The 19,000-nt window shown below is 42.7% G+C and overlaps 1 protein-coding gene across 2 annotated transcripts in view; it reads left to right on the top strand.

Moving 5' to 3' along the window:
- Window positions 1-1,272: 1,272 nt before the first annotated feature.
- Window positions 1,273-19,000, top strand: part of LOC122751050 (CXADR like membrane protein) — a 123,950-nt gene continuing 106,222 nt past the window's right edge. Inside the window, exons 1-2 of one of the 2 annotated variants that reach the window (XM_043997972.1) lie at window positions 1,273-1,449; window positions 1,552-1,655. In XM_043997972.1, the coding sequence (XP_043853907.1) occupies window positions 1,628-1,655 (28 nt within the window). In that variant the 5' untranslated portion in view covers window positions 1,273-1,449; window positions 1,552-1,627. Of the gene's footprint in view, window positions 1,656-19,000 lie in introns of both variants that reach the window. The other variant, XM_043997971.1, reaches the window with a different exon arrangement.

The following is a 19,000-nucleotide window of genomic DNA, read 5'->3' on the forward strand; positions in this document are numbered from 1 at the left end:
TATAGTGCCCTGAATGACAGGCTTCTACTTCCTCAGCCTGGGGAGAGTAGATGGATGCCAGCAGGGCTGATCTCAGCTCTCCCTTCATGCTGGCCTATCTGGCCCTCCCTTCATCCTTCTGCTGGCCTCCTTTGGCTGGGGTCCTGCAGTCCATTTGGGGCCTTCCATGGCAAGGAGGGAGTTTCGTCTGCTTTTCTTCCTTTGCTCTCTGCAAAGGGTTAGCATTCTATTCTGGTCAGAGCAGCAGGTTTGGTTTGTTTGTTTGTTTTTGCTTTTAGCTAAAACATTCCTTAACCCCATATAATCTGGCTTTTGGATGTATATACCACTCACTAGCAAGATAACTTCCTTTCTTCTTCTTTTGTTCTTCTGCCCAATACACTTTGCCACATACATTGACAAAAAGAGGGAGGCAGGAACAGAGAGAGAAGTAGAGGCCAAAAGAAAAGAGTCTGAGCTTTTGTCTGCAGGATATGAGAACTGACCATCAATGACATGCCAAGGAAATAAATCAAACTGCTGAATTAAATGACCTACTCAATCATAGAGTTCGTAGATTTAGAGTCTGCAAAGGACCCTAAGAGGCGGGCAACTCCATCCCCCTTTGTCTTACAGATAAGGACACTAAGGCACAGAAATTCTAAATGACTTGCTGGAGGTCATACAGCCAGTATCTGGGGGAGAATTTGAAAACACTTCTTCCTGACTCCAAACCTAAGATCCTATCCACTACACCATTCAGTCTCACTCCAAATGGTCCAGCCACCAGCTCGTTAGAGCTAAACCAGAGAAAATGAGAAAGGAGAAAATATTTAGTGCTGAACCTGCCCATGACTGTGTGACTTGGGAAGACTGAAGATGGGTCATCCGGCTTCGTATAGGGTTTGGATGACCGGGGTGCCTCCTCTTCACCACATTAGGCATCAGTTTCCACATTTGTAAAAAAAAGAAAAGAAAAGGTCCATAGCATTCCTCTGAGCTCTTCTCAGGCCTTGGCTCTGCAATGAAGAGAGATGGACGGCTCCCCTCCTCCAAATTTTCTATGTATACTAAGTTGCGTCTAGATTTCCCTGCTTTGCCCCTGAAAACCCCCGTGCATTTCTCCTCCGAAAGAAAAGCCCCTTCTTGACTGCCAGCTCCGCAGCCAGGCCACCGATTGGTGTTCCCCGCTAATCCCAGATGATGGCGGGGAGGGGCTGGCAGGAGGAGGCAGCCATGTGGTTACTGCTCAGTATGATTTTTTTTTCCTCCTTCTTCATTCCTTTTTCTTTCCAAACAGGGAAAAGTGTTTCTATGCGGCTGTAGAGCTTCTCTGTCACAATTTCTCCTCTGGGGAAGAGCATAATCCCTGATCTCTCTCTCCTCCCACTCCCACCCGAAAGGAGAAGGGTGCGCTCCAGGCCCCTCCCCAGGGGCTGTGGAGTCAGAGGAGGCAAAGGCAGAAGAGAAGTAGGCGAGGGGGAAGAGGGAGGGAAGTTGGGTTCCTTTGCTGGCACATGGATGCAATTATACGGAGCGCATGCCAGAGACGTTGCTTTCCATTCCGTGCAGGTCTTCTCTGTCTGTCTGACGTGCCTGGGACTAGGGGAGCCACAGAGGGGAAAAGTGTCCGAGTCCTGGAAACGGAATGTCTTTCCTGCCCATCCTCTTCCTAGGTGAGTGTTTCGGGGACGGTACATCGGGAGTTTTGATGTCTCTGAAGAGACGGATTGGCAGGAGCAGCGGCAGTTGAAGGAGGCGAGGCTAACTTGCTAATTAAACCATTTCCCCTCAATCCCTTGGTTGAAGAAGGGCCATCGCTTTCTGCCTCGGGGCAAATGGGCAGCACATCTGGGCAGGAGCGGATTGTAAATTCTGCTTTGTAGATGGTCGGAAACATCTGTTCTCTTGAAGGGAGTCACATAAAAGCGGGTGGTTTGGTTTTTTTGTTTGTTTGTTTGATTTTTTTTTAAGTTCTTGTTGATGGCAGCGTACTCAAGGTGCAGCGCTGGCCTCCCGGCCATAAACCATTGGAAAGTTGGGACCCCCTTTGTGGTAGCGTTTGTTTTGGGGGGGATGTTTGGGGAGGAAAACTAGAGAAACGAGCTTTGGCTTTGATCTAGGAATGTTCGTTCCAGGTCCCTAAGGTGGGGGAAGGGGCTTTTTTTGTTGTTTCCAACAGGCATCTCAGACAACTCGGATTAGAAACAGATGTGTTAAAGTGTAAGCGTGAAAGAGAGGGTGTAGTAAAGGGACTGGAGGCAGAGAAGATAAAGGAAGAACGAAAAGGGGCCAGAAAACAGAGAGGCGAGAAGGTAGAAAGCCTGAAATGTGACCAAGAGGAGTGGAAAAGAAGAGAGGGAAAGCTGAGGAAGGGTGGAGAGAAAGAAGAAAAGATGGGAGCAGGAAAAAGGGAGAAAAAGGAGGACAGCCAGGAAGGGAGAATCTGGGAACAAGCAACTGAAAAAAGGTTAGGGGGAAAGGGGAGAGAAGGACAAAGGAAGAGGAACCAAGTAACATTCCGGGGCTTAGAGTGTGTGTTCGTGCTTTGCTTTTTTGTTTTGTTGGGGGGGGGGGTATGTGTGTGTATGTGTGTTTAAATGAAGGAAAGAAAGACTCCAGGGAGGAAGGCAGAAGCTCTTCTGGTCATCCATTTGGGTGTAACTAACTTTGGTCACAAGGAATTTGGGAGCCCATAAGCCTCAGTCAAATCTCTCCTTCTATTCCACTCCCCAGATTGAGCCGACAACAGACAGGTTTGCGAAAGAATGCCAGTCAGGGATGTGTGTGGGCAAGAACGGGCAGGATGAGGCTGGGATAGCCCGGGGAGTCATCCAGAGTGGCAGGGTGGGACTTCAGGGTCCCAGGAGAATTGACTGACACACCCACACATGAGGAAGGGGGTGGCCTGGCCACCACTGCTACAGGGCTAGTGAGGTCAAAAGGAACCTGGAAGGCAAAAGAATAAGTTGAGAAAATCGAAGATCCAAGACTAGCTAGAGGTCGAAAGGGTTCAAGGATAAAATGAGAAGAGCAATTCTCTAAGTCAGGGTAGAAGTCTCTGTCATACTTTGAAGTGAATTTGAAATTGAACTCTCTTACACACACTTATGTAGATGTACACACACACACACACACACACACAACCAGGAGACCCCGAATTAACATAACCATTTTTTATCATTCTCTCAGGTAACATTGCTGCTTACCTAGGATTATAGCTAAAAGATTTTAGACCTGATATCCTAGGCCTGTGAGAGAGAGAGGCTGGGTGTTGCTGGGGTAAGCTGCTCAGCACACCTGGCTGCTCCTTTCCTCATGTACTCACATCTTGGCTCCCCTTTAAACCAGAAGGTATTTAAATACATTTCAACTCCAAAGTCACATTATCCAAGGGCTCCCCAATAGCTAATTCTCCGAAACCTGGGCATGTGGGGTTGATAGAGAATTCTGATAAGAACCAATCCCTGCCCTCCTAGAGTTCATAGCCCAGTAGAGGGGTATGCCACATACCCAAATAAGCATAACACAAAATAATACATGAGGAGCAAATGAGAGGTGTGAGTAAAGAGCTGGATGACATGTGAGAGCATCCTTACTAAGAGGTGGAATCAGAGAAGACTTCATGGAATAGGGGACATTTGAATTGGACTAAAGGATAGGTAGGTATGCCATGAGGGGAAAGGAGGGAGGGCTGGGGAAAGGAATATTCTAGGCACAGAAATGAGCATGAGCAAAGGTACAGAAATGGAAAATGGGAGGCATGTAATAAGAATGGTGCGTAGACTACTTGTACTAAGGCATAGATTGCATGGAGGAGAATCATACACAATAAGAATAGAAAGATTTTTAAAATCTGCTAGCCTTTGTGAGAATTGGCTAGAACATTCTAAACTATATGCATTAAAGGTGCAAGTAACATCTGAGTTCATAAACGTGAATAATTGTACTTGATAAGGCAGTGCAGTGGAAAGAGTTCTGGATTTAGAGTTGGAGGATTTGGAATCACTTAACCTCTGTGAGCCTCAGTTTCCTTATCTGTAAATTAAAGAGGCTGAACTAGGTGACTCACACACACACACACACACACTCACACACACTCACACACTTCATGGTCCCTTCTAGTTCTAAAACTACAATACCCATGATTCAAGACCTGGGTTCAAATTCCAACCTTGGACAAGACATTTCGCCTCTGTAGGCATTACTTTCTTTATCTATAACACAGTGGGATTGGACAAGATGCAATGCAAAGAGTACTGGGTCTAGAGTCAAAGAATCTGAGTTTGAATCCATCCCCTGATATACATAGGTGACTTTGTAACCTTGAGCAAATCACAACCTCCCTGGATCTCTGCTTTCTTATTTATAAAACAAAGAGATTAAAGTAAATGGCTCTGAGGTCTCTTTCAGCTCTACATTTATAAGGGGGAAGGCATTTATATGGGGTGCCAGGTATTCTGCTAAGTGCTTTATAAATACTATTTCATTTGTTCCTCACAAAAACACTGGGAGGTAGGTACAGTTATTCCTATTTTACAGTAGAAGTAACTAAGGTTAAGGGACTTAACCAGGTTCACACAGACTTAGTAAGTATCTGAGGCCATATTTGAACTCAGGTCTTCCCCACTCCAGGTCCAGGTCTCTAATGCCACCTAGTTGCCTTCTATGATTCCTCTAAAGTCCCTTTCAAGTTCTAAATTCTATGACCTTCTGAATGGACTGAACTTTCCAGGCAAAACATCCTATTGATTCATTCATTCAACAAATATTTATTGAGAGCCTATAATGTGCAGCTGTTGTTGCTCAGTTGTTTTTCAGTCATATCCAACTCTTCGTGACTCCCTTTGGGGTTTTCTTGGCAGAGATATTGGAGTGGTTTGCCATTTCCTTCTCCAGTTCATTATACAGATGAAGAAACTGAGGCAAAAAAGACTAAGTGACTTGCCCAGGGTCACACAGCTAGTAAGTGTCTGAGGCCAGCTTTGAACTCAGGAAGATGAGTCTTCCTGATTCCAAGCCCAGTGCTCTAGCCACTGTGCCAACTAGCTGTCCCTACAGCTCACTAGGAAACCTCTATAATCTCTAGTCTCCCCTTACACAGTTAAGGTAGCATTTTTTTCAGTGAGGATAGCTGAGATGTTTGAGGTGGGTAGGGTGACTGATATTTTCATCAATGTGAGTATTTCTCCCACAATAAACAGACTAAAACATGTCTACATTCCATGAGTTACTGTGGCTAAAAAATTCATTACCTGGTGGCCAGCCTTCTGGAAAAGAGCCCCTCCACTCTTGGCTAAGATGATCCACAGATGAGAGCAGCTTAATCTACTGCTAGGCCTATACTTGACACCTTTCCAGAGATGAGGATCTGCCATGCCACAATGAGCCTGAGGCAAAGGAACAAAAAAAACTGTGAAGAATTCATATTCATCTGGGTTCTCCTCCACTATAATACACATGGGATAAATGAAATTCCTTAACACAAATAGCACATTTCTATAGCACCTTTAGTTTTATGCAGTGTGGTCTCATAGTCTCCTTGTATGATTGGGAGTAAAAACATTTTTATTCATGTTTTATGGATGAGGAAATTGAAACTCAATGATTGTCCGTAGAGTCACAGAGCTGGTAAACATTACAGGTAAAACTTGAACCCAGATCTCATCTCCAGCACTTAGCACAGTGTCTTAATTAATGTTCTTTAACTTGAGGTCCAGTGCTTATTTTCCTCTGTACCACAGCTATAGTGGAAATTATTGTACCAAGACCAGAGAGTACATTTGTCATCAAAATTATTTGTTATAAAGAATTTCTCAAAAAAGAAAAAAAGAACTTCTCATAAACAAATCAATAAAATCCTGTCACCCCCAAGGTCTGTAGGGGAAGAAGCTTTGTTACATAGAATCCTTCGTTGAAATGGGTTTCACTCTAAGGCTGGGTTCTTAACCTGGGGTTATGGAGGGGAGCAGTGGGGGAGAGAGAAAGGAGAGACAGAGAGAGACAGAAGGAGGGAGAGGGAAGAGAGGTAGGGGGGGAAACAGGGAGGAGAGGGGAGAGGAATGAGAGAGAAGAAAAGAGTGAGGAGAGAGAAAGAAGAGAGGGGGAGAGAAGAGCGAGGGAAGAGAAAGGAAAGAGAAGGAGATGGGCCAGGGAGGGGAGAGAAAACAGGGAGCAAGGAGAGAAGAAGAAGAGAGAGAGGGAGCAAGAGAAGAGAAGGGGAGGGAGGGGAGGGAGGAGAAAGGAATTAGGAGAGGGGGAGGGAGGAGGGAGCAGGGAGACAGGGGGAGGAGAGTGGAAGGGAATGAGAGAAGAAAGGAGTAAGGAGAGAGAAAGAAGAGAGGGGAGAGAGAAGAGAGGGAGAGAGGAGAGAGGAGAGGGGGCAGGGAGGGGTGAGAGGAGAGAGAGAGAGAGAGAGAGAGAGAGAGAGAGAGAGAGAGAGAGAGAGAGAGAGAGAGAACTGTATTTTAATATAATTGATTTACTTTGTAATCTGGTGTATTTTATTTTATATATTTAAAAACACTATCCTGAGGAGTCCATAGGTCTCATTAGACTTCCAAAGGGGTCCATCCACACCAAAAAGGATACACACTCTTGATCTAAGGAATGATTTGTAACTGAGAAGATGCTTTGGAGACTGGGAGCTGTTTTTACATTGTTTCTAGGCTCTCCAAAGAATTGAATTTAAGTCGTTGCTCTGACACGTAACCTGAATGATACTAAGGACAAATCAATTAAGTGAGCAAATCACTTAATCTCTCTTTGCCTCAGATTCCCAATCTGTAAAATCATGACAATATAGTTCAGGTCCTATTTGCCTTCCTGGAATCATAGACAGAGAGCCAGAAATTACCTCAGAAGTCACCTAGTCCTACTCCCATCATCTTGTAGATGAAGAAAATAAGGCTGTGAGTGAACTTCAGTGACTTGTCAGGGATCATTTAGCTAGTAAGTAGCAGAATTAGAATTTGAAGCCAGACTTTCTGACCTTAATCCAGTATTCTTTCCCCCTGCAACTTGCTGGTGCTTTTATTGTGAGGATAGCCCTTTATAAATTTTAAATCAATGGGCAGCTGGGTGGCACAGTGGATAAAGCACCGGCCCTGGATTCAAGAAGACCTGAGTTCAAATCCGGCCTCAGGCACTTGACACTTACTAGCTGTGTGACCCTGGGCAAGTCATTTAACCCCCATTGCCATGCAAAAACTAAATAAATAGATGAATTTTAAATCAAAATCATGACATCATTAAGTCCAAAGATGTGATCTCAGTGATGTGGGCATTCTCTCTGGATGTACCAATACAGAGCCCTTAGGAGGCAGTGTGATGCTATGGAAAATAGACTGAATTTAGAATTATAGGACCTGGATTCAAATCCTAACTGTCATTTACTACCTATGTCAAAGCTGCTTTTTTTTCAGGGCGATAAGGCTTAAGTGACTTGCCCAGGGTCACACAGCTAGTAAGTGTCAAGTGTCGAGGTCAAATTTGAACTCAGGTCTTCCTGAATCCAGGGCCAGTGCTTTATCCACTGCGCCACCTAGCTGCCCCCTCAAAGCTTCTTAAACTGTGGGTCTCGACCCCATATGGGGTTGAGTAATTGAATGTGGGGGTCGTCAAAAATTTGGCAACAGTTAAAGGTTATGTATACCTGTTTTATATACCTAAATATGCAGGGTCAGGTAAAAATTTCTTGGGTGAAAAGGGGTCAAAAGTGGAAAAAATTTAAGAAGCTCTGCTCTAGATGACCTCTAAGGGTCCTTCTGGTTCTAAATCTATGATCCATTCACCCCCTTCTTATCCTAGGTGACTCTTGTCCACACCTTCCCATGAACCCTCCCTGCAGGGTCCAACTCGCAAGCTAGTCCAGGTCCTCACTTCGTGGGTACCAGCTTAGTACTCAGGCTGTCCATCAGTATCAGTTATTCCTACTGCATGACTGGCTCCACCTCCTTTTCTAATTATATACTTCTTGGTTGATATCTTTACGAAAACCTATAGTGCTATATAAGTAGAAATTGTAATTAATAATAATAGTATCGTTATTATTTGTACTGTATTCAGCACAGGGTTATTCATGTGAATGAAATTCAAAAATACTACTTAATAATGATGAAATGGACCTCTAAGAAAAGATATGCTCATAGCACTGTTAGAGCCCCATCCATTCCAACCCCCTCTTTTTACAGATAAGGAAACTGAGGCCCAGAAACATGAAGTTACCTGCCCAAAGTCACAGAGCTAGCTAGTGGCAGAACAAAGACTAGAACTCACCTGCCCCCCCCTTACCAATCCTGCCTGGCACAATAGATTCTTAACATAGAGAAGTCACTCTTGCCTTTCTCTTTAAGTGATCTTGTTCTGCAAGATCTCAGTTGTTTCCATGAAATAAAGCACTCTAAAAACTGGGCACCAGTTTGATTCTTGAGCTGCTTTTAAAAAACTGAAGTTGACTCTTCAAGCATGGATATTGTAACTTTTAAGGTAGATGTTGTACCTGGAAACTTAGGAATCTCTAACATTAAGTGAGGTGTGGAAGGTGGAGTCATTGAAGAAAGGAACTGAGTCACCGAGCCTAAAGGCATGTATGTGTGTGAACAAGATATATGTGATTCGGTTCACATGGCCTTGCTCATGTTTGGTGGGGCTGTTCAAGATTGCTGGGATAGTTAAGAACAAGTGAGAAAAATGCACAGCAGTACATTCTTCTGTTTTGAACAGATGTGTGATAGACCAAGGCCCACCATTTATTTTCCAGGGAAGTGCCAATTTCAAGATAAAAATAGTTTATTGCTATCTTTTGTTTTTATAACACCTTCATTCGTGAATATGATATGATAATTCCTCTCATTTCCCCTATCCATGTGACATTTTTCATAACACAAAAATAATAAGAAAAAAGAAAGAAAAGAAAAAAGAAACAGTTTAGCAACACTAACCAACACATCAACTGAGGACTGAATATGACAGCACAGGCAGTGTTTCATACCGATAGTTCTCCATTTCTCCAAGGAAGGAGGCACATTTTTTTTCTTCAGGATAAGCTTGATCATTATAATTACATTTGGGGGGAAGGGGGCTGTTCTTTCTATTTACATGAGAATATTGTTTTCTTGGTTTTGCTTGCTCTACGCTATATCTGTTTATCAGTGTTCCCAAGTTTCTCTGAATACTTTATATTTATTATTTCTTATGGTATATTAATATTATTCCATCTGTTCATGTACCTCAATCTGTTTAGTTATTCTCCCATCAATGAGCATCTATTTTGTCTCTAGTTCTTTGCTGCCACAAAAGTGCTGCTGTAAATATTTTGATATATAATGAACCTTTCTTTCTTCCATTGGCCTCCTTGGGATATATGCCTAGCAGTGAGATCTCCAAGTCAGAAAAGAAACTTTTCCTAAGGCTTTGTGAAAGGAGTAGCCTGTGTGAGAATGATGCTCCTCTTGTTGATTTGGACAATGTGGCTGCCGTAAATCCTCGGGGATGTCTCCATCACTCTGTTCACTGTCCAGAAGAATTCAGTCCTGGATATGGCTGCTGTGTCGTGGATACTCAGCCTCTTCACCAGCCCCCAGTTTAAGAAACCCACCCTTAAGTGCCAAAAGAACACTTATCATAAGTTTGATTTTGCCTAGAGGCAAAGTTAAAGGCAGTCAGTGCTGTGGCTTGGATACACAGGGCACTCTGTTAGGGTTCTAGTGTAGAGGGTTCTTTATACCCCCAGAGAAGTGTATGAATAGTTTATATAGAGAAAGAACTGAAAGCCTTCATTTAATCACCATGCTGAGGTCGAGTAGTACACATATTATTGCTGTTGTTCAGTCATTTCAGTAGTGTCTAACTCTTCATGACCCCATTTGGGGTTTTCTTGGCAAAGACACTGGAGTGGTTTGTCATTTCCTGCTCCAGCTCATTTTATAGATGAAGAAACTGAGGCAAAAGGGTATAGTGACTTGCCCAGGGTCGCACTCCCTAAAGCTCTACCCACTGTACCACCTAGCTGCTAAGTACATGTGTGAGGTTTAGAGAACTTAGCTCTAAAGAAGGGGAACTTGAGTGTTATGGTAAGTTGAATAATGTAATAAGAAGAGCAATGAACCCAGAGTTGGTATATCTGTGTTTGAATCCAGTCTTTACTAGCTGTGGGACCATGAGTAAGTCACTCAGAGCTTCAATTTTCTTCATACATAAAATGGAGATGATAATGCTTTTACTAGCCACCTTATAATGAGACAGTGTGGCACAAAGGATAGAGAGCTGACAAGACCTGCCTCTAAAACATGCTGACTGTGTGACCCTGGGTCACTTGATGTCCAATGCTCCAGGTAACTCTGGCAAAGATGGTAAATTGTAGAGAAAGTACTGATGAGCATTGGAAGAAGCTCTTCATCAGAACCTCCCCACTCTGGTGAAATCACAGGTCCCGTCCCCTTCCACACCATCCACTTCACAAAGGTTGATGTGAGGTAAGCATTTTACAAGCTTTGAAATGCTATCAGCATGTAAGCTGTTATTTTTATTATCAGTGGAGTGGAGTGGAAAGAGGGGTCGGCCTTAGATTTAGGAAGACCTGGGTTCAAATCATGCCTTTGCTGCATACTGTGTTACCATGTGCAAAGTCATTTAGCCTCTTAACGCTCTCAAGAAACTCTCTAAGCAAGTTGCTGATTTTCATCGATGAAGAAAGCTTCTACACTGGGAGTTCTCCATCGCAGTGAAATCAGAACACTGGACCTTCCTTCCCCTCACCAAAAATAAATAAAGCAGCTGCTCTGATTAACTGAGTTACCACATGGGTTATTCAGAGATGACCAATTTCCTATGTCTCAGAGACACTTCAAAATCTTGCTTCATCTTCCTGAAAATTATTTTCCGTTCAATAACTCCAAAGGCCAGTTAGTATCTCAAAATGCTTTGGGGACATGAATTTGAATAGCAGTTGTCATGGAAGAGATGTGTGGATGTGTTTGTAAAAGGTCTAGGGGCTTGGGCTGCCTCTCATACTGACCCTTTGACTCACTCCAGATGTTGCGTTTTTGAGTAAATGGATGATATCAGCTTGTATACTTACCATATGTGTCTTTCTCCCAAAACCGTGCTAAATGTGTGAAAAACAACTTTCTTATTTCAGCTTTATGGTACTCTGTACTGTGGATAAATAAGGGTTTGTTGGGTTTGGCACCACGTAGACCAAAAAAGGGGTGGTTGGAAATTTTTTTTTTGCATTTGACTCCTATCTCCCCTCTCCTCCCACCATAAAATGAATCGAGTCACACTATTTTGTGTGTGTAGACGACATTAAGTCTGAGAGCTGTTTGGTTTCAATGGGACAAAAGTGGGGAGTGGAAAGATGTTTTGTTTTGGTTTGGTTTTGTCCACACTGAGAATAGAAAATGAGTAGCTAGCCTCAGAATTGTTCCAAAGCTGGTATAGTAAATTGGCAGTTTTCAAAAGCAATGCAATAGTGAGGATGGGGTCACCTCAGGTCACTAAGAGACTGTCCCAACAGCAGACACTTGGAAGATGAGGAGACAAATTACAAGAACCTGCTGGGGTTTCCATGTTGTCCGTCACTAAAGGACTAACTCAGAATAGTTGATGGAGCAGCAGCAGCAGCAGAGCCCCCACAGATTTTCCTCTGGTCTGAAGTCCTGGAGCACTTAGAATTGGTGCCACAAGGTCTCCCCAATTGGATTTGATACCATCATATTGAGCAAGCAGCTAAGTGGTGCAGTAGATAGAGCTTGGAATTAGGAAGACTCATCTTCCTGAGTTCAAATCCAGCCTCAGACACTTACTAGCTGTGTGACCCTGGGCAAGTCACTTAATCCTATTTGCCTCATTTTTCTCATCAGTAAAATGAGCTGGAGAAGGAAATGACAAACTATTCCAGTATCTTTGCCAAGAAAACCCCAAAATGAGGTCAGAGAGAATGAGAAATGACTGAACAACAACAAACTGCAATGATATACTATCTTATTGGATTTGTTGTTGGTTGTCTTGTGAGCGCTCACACTCATGCTTCCTCTCCCCAGGTACATTCTAAACTCTTGCAAACAGCCAGCGGCAAAGCAGAGAGAAAATGAGACTGTTCTGGGTTAGAGAAGCACTGGGTTCCAATTCTCAATCTAATACTGATTAGCTCTATGACTTTAGGCAAGTCACTTAACCTCGTATGGCTTTTATTTCCTCATCTGTAAAATGGGGGTAATATTGGCACAGCTACCTCCCAGGCTTTTTGCAAACAAAATCCTTTGTAACCCTAAAGCACTGAACAAATGTGCATAGCCATCACTATTACTATCTGTATTCCTCTTCTCTCTGAGATCTTTACACAAACGAGACCTTTAATAAGTTCTCATCTGATTGCTCCTCCCCTGAAAAGGTCCTGATTACGCCCTCTGTGGGTCCATGTCACTTTGCTCAGTGATTTAGCCCAAGCTAGACCCATCCTCTAGGGGTTATGGTCTTTTTCCTCATTATAACATACCAGTGGGGCAGCTAGGTGGCATAGTGGATAGAGCACCAGCCCTGGATTCAGGAGGACCTGAGTTCAAATCCGGCCTCAGACACTTAACACTTACTAGCTGTGTGACCCTGGGCAAGTCACTTAACTCTCATTGTGCCACAAAAAACAAATAACATACCAGTGATGCAGCCACCTCATTCTCCCTATCTGAAAAAGGGAGAACAATCCTCCACACCTTATAGGAAGGTGGCAAAGATCATATAACCATAGGCTTAAATCTGGAAGGGGCATTGGAGGGCATTTGCCCTAAACTCCTTATTGTGCAGATGAGACTGTGTTCACCCCATTTATAAAACACACAAGAAGTTAAGTGAATTGCCCAAGGTCACACAGATTGTAAATATGTGAAGTAAGCTATGAACTCAGATCCATTGACAGTAAAATCAGCATGCTTTTCCCTGTACTATAGGGCCTTCAAATGAGAATATATTAGGTTTCTACAGACCGGGCCTTGGTCATAAATATTTAATAATGCCTTTATTTTTTGTTTTGAATTTATAATACCATAGCATCATATACAGTATATATACAAGAAATGAATTTATATGCCATGTGACAAATCAAATATAAATGGCAAAAAATAATTTTCAAAAAGTTATTAAAACATCAGATCTCTCTGTGACTTTTGACCCACCCTGCATAAGAACATCCAGTGTCAGAGGGTTACAGAATGTTAGAGCTGGAAGGGACTTTAGAAATCATGTCTCCCTGGTCTCTTGAAGATAGCAGACATTGAAGAAATTGATTATTGGTTGATTGATCACCCAATGCAACCTTTTAATTTTACTTTAAAGTTGTTTTGATGCTTTTTCTTTTTATATGACAATCATATCTGTATATTATCAAAAAATATCACCCCTTACCCTCCCCAATTAAATCCTTTTGTAATGAAGAAAAGCAATTAAACAAAAGCAATTGACACAGTGACCAAGTCTGATAATGTATGCAACATCCTGCACCTGCAGGTCCCCACCTTTCTGCCTAGAGGAGGGAGATATTTGTCATTATCTATTCTCTGGGACCCAGATTAGCCATTACAAATACTGCATATTTGGCTTCCATTTAGTATGTTTTTCATTTACATTATTGAAATATACATAAACACACCTATATATAAGTAACAAATGCTTAAAATTTAGACTGACTGATAGAGAACTATATACACATATAAAATTAATGTTTAGTCATTTCAGTCATGTCTGACTCGTCATGACCCCATTTGAGGTTTCCTTGGCAAAGATACTAAAGTGGTTTACCATTTTCTTCTGCTCATTTTACAGATGAGAAAACTGAAGCAGAGTTAAGTGACTTGCCCAGAGTCACACAGCTAGTAAAGTGTCTGAAGCCAAATTTGAACTCAGGAAGATGAGTCTTCCTGACTCCAGGCCCAGCACTCTAACCACTGCTCTACTTTGCTGCCAAATATAATTATAAATATATAACATATATACAATACATTTATAGAAAGTCTATATAGATATAAAGAAGCTATAAGTTCCTGCTATATATCATATATGGCTTCTTTATGATATGTGATATGATATGTATGGATTATTCTCTAATCAGCCAAGAAGAATTTATTAAGGGTTTTACTCTGTGTCAGGCATTTGTTGTTGTTCAGTCCTTTTCGACTCTTTGTGACCCAATTTGGGGTTTTCTTGGTAGAGATCCTTGAGTGGTTTGTCATTTCCTTCTCTGGCTCATTTTACAGATGAGGAAACTGAGGCCAGCAGGGTAAAGTGACTGGCCCAGAGTCACACAGCTAGTAAGTATCTGAAGATTTTAACTTCCATTCTATCTGATACTCTCTCCACTGAACCATCTAGCTGTCTTGCATTATGCTAAGCAAAAAGAATACAGAAAAGGAGCCCCCCAAATGGCCCCTGTCCTAAAAAAACCCCTACCATTCTAAGAAAGGAGATAACATTCAAACAACTATGTAAACAGAAGCTCTACCGAGTGTTAATGGCAGGTAATCTCAAAAGGAAGGTACTAGGGGACAGGAAGTGGATAAGGGATGGGAAGGAGACAGATTGGAGAAAAATCTCCTGGGATTGGAAGTGAAGAAAACCAAAGAAACTGGGAAGCAGAGGTGAGGAGGGAGAACATTACAGGTTTGGTGAACAGCCCTAGAAAAGGCACAAGAATTATGGGTGTGTGTGTACAAGGGACAAAGAAAGCCCATGTCTCTGGGTCGCAGAGTACTCAGATGGAGGGAAGGTGTGAGAAGAAGGGGAAAGTAGGAAGAAGATAGGTTGTGAAACAGGGTTTTAAACGTCCCTCCAAGACAAAACCTTGCCTTCTCAGTAGGTGAAAGAGGGGGGAAAGGGAGGGACAGAATTTGGAACTCAATTTTTTGGGGGGAGGGGGAGAGAGGCATGTTTATTGGATGGTTGTTGGAACTCAATTTTTTTTTGAGAGGCAATGGGGGTTAAGTGACTTACCCAGGGTCACACAGCTAGTAAGTGTTAAGTGTCTGAGGCTGGCTTTGAACTCGGGTCCTCCTGAATCCAGGGCCAGTGCTCTATCCACTGCGCCACCAAGCTGCCCCAGAACTCAATTTTAAAAGAAAAAATGTTATAAATAAATTAAAAAATGATAATTAAAATAATAATAATAAATACCCTCCAAAAGGGCATTATATGTTTGATATTGATAGTAAGAGGGAGACAGTGGAGTTTACTGAATAGGAGAGTGACAAAATCACAGAAGGAAGGATGGATTGGAGTGGGGAGACCCACTTCCAGGCCACTGCAATAGTTCAGGTGTGAGAGGATGAGAGCCTGGCCCAGGGTGGAGGCTTTGTGGGCAGAGAGGAAAGGACGGGTAAGACGGATGATATAAAGGGAGAAATGGCAATATTTGGCCACAGATTGATATTGGAGGGCCTATGAGAGAGAAATCAAGGATGACACTCAAGATTATGAGTCTCGGTGACTGGGAGGATAGCAGTACCTTTGACAGAAACTGGGAAGTTTGGAAGAGGGGAGGGCTTGAGGGAAAGATAATGAGTTCTGTTTTGCTCTCAAATTGTGTTTGCTTCACACTGCATCAAGTCAGATGAGTCTTCAACCCCCTCATTCTATAAAGGAAGAAGCTGAAGCCCAGAGTAGCAAGGTGTTGATGTTATACTCTAGGTAGAAGGAAAGTAATAATAAGTCAGGCAGAATGGATTTCCTGCACCAGGAGAAAAACACATATTGAACTGAGACAGCTCTAGACATGTCTTTATTCCTGTTTATGACAAAAAAAAAATTTTTTTTCTGGTCCCTGGAAGGCAAATTGCTTGGTGACTTCATTGTTTAAATTTAGTTTTTCAGTTTGTGGGGATCGTTAAGACTGGAAGCAATAGCCCTTATAACCCAGGCTCTGTCACTTCTCATTATTTCCAGTGACAGTTTCAATTATTTCCAATCATCATTCCAGGCAGAGGAGGGAGAACAAGTCAGATGCTCCAGCACACGGCCCTCCTCTGTGGACCAGTCACTATAAATAATACTGCTTTATGTTTTTATGACAACACTTTGGGGTTTTCAAAGCTCTCCATATACATGACTTGGTCTTTACAAAACCCCTCTGGGGCTTAGTAGACAAGGTGGGTTTTATAAATGAGTAGATGCAGGTTCAGGGAGGTTAATGATTTGCCCGGATCACCCAGCCTCGGTGAAAATGAGGCTAGAATCTAGCTTTAATGATTCTTGATCCAGTGCTCTTGCTCTTTCCATTAGGCTGTACTGCCTCCCCACCCTAGTCAGCCTGTTGAGATGAACAAATGACCTGATTTACCAATAGTCATTCAGAGAGGCGCCTAGGAAATGGAAGGACAGACTCCCCAAAGTTGACAGGGCAAGTGATGCTAAACCACTAGAGGGCATGTTTAGGTCACAACTACTACCCGGTTTCTAGAAAGGGATCAGATCTTGCCCAAGCAGGCTCCCCATCCTGCCAGATGCATCATTTGACTTACCGGGCTCAGCTCTCTCTGTCAGAAAGTAGCAACGGAACCCCAATACAGGTAGGCACCTGCTACTCAATGTGCACATTGTCATGCTGTTTGCATCTCATTTACACTTGTTCAAGGTATTAAAACTGTACCCAGGGCAATCACATGCAAGTTTTTGTTTTTGTTGTTCAAAGGTTGGCCACATTACCAGACTTAGATATGGGTGGGGGTCCCAAGAAGTTTAAAAATAATTACTAATTGACATAAGCCAGCAAGCTAATCAGTTACAGGCACTAGAAAGTGTTTATTAGACCCTACTGATCTACTTCACGAGTGCTACTTAATGAGGAAAAAGAATTCTTTTTTGCTGAAAAAAATGCAGGTGAGCTGCATCACGAGGTCAGATTTGGCTCTTGCTTTATAAGACTTGTTGACATAAGTGTCAAATTGGGCTGGCCTACCTGGAGAAAACGACTGGTTATATTCTCTCCACCTGCACAGATCCGGACTGAAGCCCAGACACAGGGACAGAAAATATTGAGTCCTGGCCCATGTGGAAGAGATTAGTATGGTCTATAAAGGGTGATCCAGTTTCCCTATTCCCATTGCACAGATTCTGATGTGTGGTCTTCTGAAGGTTAAAAAAAAAAATTAAAAGGGTGTTTCCTAAAACATCCATCTTTCCAGACAGTCACTTGTTCTTTTCTAACAAACCCACACAGAGCTGGAAGATGTGTGGAATTCAGTGTCCTTTTTGGGGAACGGAAAACCTCCAGGTGAAAAGTGAAATGCCTACATATTTTCCACCATCCTGAAGGGTAAAGGCTGTGATTTTTCTCCCCCACTCCCTTTTACCTGGGCTATGGCAAGTGTCCCAGATTTCAAAGGACCTAGAATTCTTATCTGGATTGGTTCATTGGCCTAAGAAGCCTCAGCATTCTAGTTTAACTCTGGTCTGGTATGCATCTGATACTCTCCAGGGTAAACTGAGCCCAGAAAGAGCTATCACTCCTCATTTTTCTGTGCTTTCAGAGAAGTGGGTACAAAGGTCATCATGGGTCCATAGATTCACAGAATAGGATGACAGAGCTGGAAGGGACCAAAGAGATGAGTTAGTTCAATTCTAACATTTAAGAGATGAAAAACCTCTCTAGGCCCAGAGAGATTACTTCTCTGGGGTGACCTTCCTGCCTCCCACATTCTGTCCCTGGGGCCCTCATCTTCCAAAGCCTCAGGCAGTCTTCCATTCCAATTGACCTTCACATTCAGATTTCTTTCCCTCTGGGACAAACCATCCTCTTCTTGGGATGGAGCCAGAAGAAGTGTAAAGGGGATGACGTCTGTCTTTCTGTCTTCATTCCTACCCTCCTTTTCAGCACTTCTCCCTAACCAGGACTGCCTCACCTCTCACCTTCATTCCCTGGAGTGTAATGGGATGTGCACTAGTCCTGGATTCTGGGTTCTAATTCCATCTCTGTCATTTATGAGCTATACAGCCATGGGCTGTATGGTATGCCTTGGTTTCCCTATCTGTAAAATGGGGATTATATCTCAGAGGGCTGTTGCAAGGTTGATGAGAGAACGAGTATGAAAGGGTTTTATGAAGGCCATCTCAATAGAAAGTGGGAGTATTCTTGAACAGCTTTGTTCTCAGATGATTATCAACTTCCCAGTGTTTAGCCCAGTACCTGGCCTGTGTGCTGGACTTCAATGAATGTTCCATGCTATTGATGAACTAATGTATACTAAGATATTAGTTGACTCTTGAAACCCAAAGGAATGATTTTCTAATGGTAGAAATTTAGGCACCCTGACAGGTGATAGGAGAGGTATAATAACAGCTAGTATTTAAGCTTTACAAAACACCTTAAAAACATCTCATTTTGATCCTCCTGAACCTTGGTGGTACAGGCTATTATTATCCCTCTTTTACAGATGAAGAAACTGAGGCAGACAAAAGTTAAGTGACTTGCCCCAGGATCAGCTAATAAGTATCTGGGGCTGGATTTGAACTCAGGTCTTTCTGACTGCAGACCTTGAGTGTCTACCAAGCCTTCTAATAAATGGGTATAATATCTGATATACGCATACTATACGTCAAAACTCGGGGCAGCTAGGTGGCGCAGTGGATAAAGCACGGGCCCTGGATTCAAGAGGACCAGAGTTCAAATCTGGCCTCAGACACTTGATACTTATTAGCTGTGTGACCCTGGGCAAATCACTTAACCCTCATTGCCCTGCAAAACAAAACAAAACAAAACAAAACAAAACTCACAGAGGATTTGTCTAATCATGAAGCTGACCCTACATTTTCTAGATGGAGAGGTAGTATGGTGTAATAGAAATAGCACTGAATTTTAAATCAGAGACTGGATTCGAATCCCGGCTTCATTTATTTTAGACAAAATGACCAGCTCTTTTATCTTAGCCAAATCACATCATTTCTCTGGGCTTCAGTTTCATCATTAATAAGGTAAGAGGGTTGGACCTGATGATCTCAAAGACCCCTTCCACCTCTATCATTCTGTAAAGCACCTTTC

This window comes from Dromiciops gliroides, chromosome 3, assembly GCF_019393635.1.
Source record: "Dromiciops gliroides isolate mDroGli1 chromosome 3, mDroGli1.pri, whole genome shotgun sequence".
NCBI classification, from domain to species: Eukaryota; Metazoa; Chordata; class Mammalia; order Microbiotheria; family Microbiotheriidae; genus Dromiciops; species Dromiciops gliroides.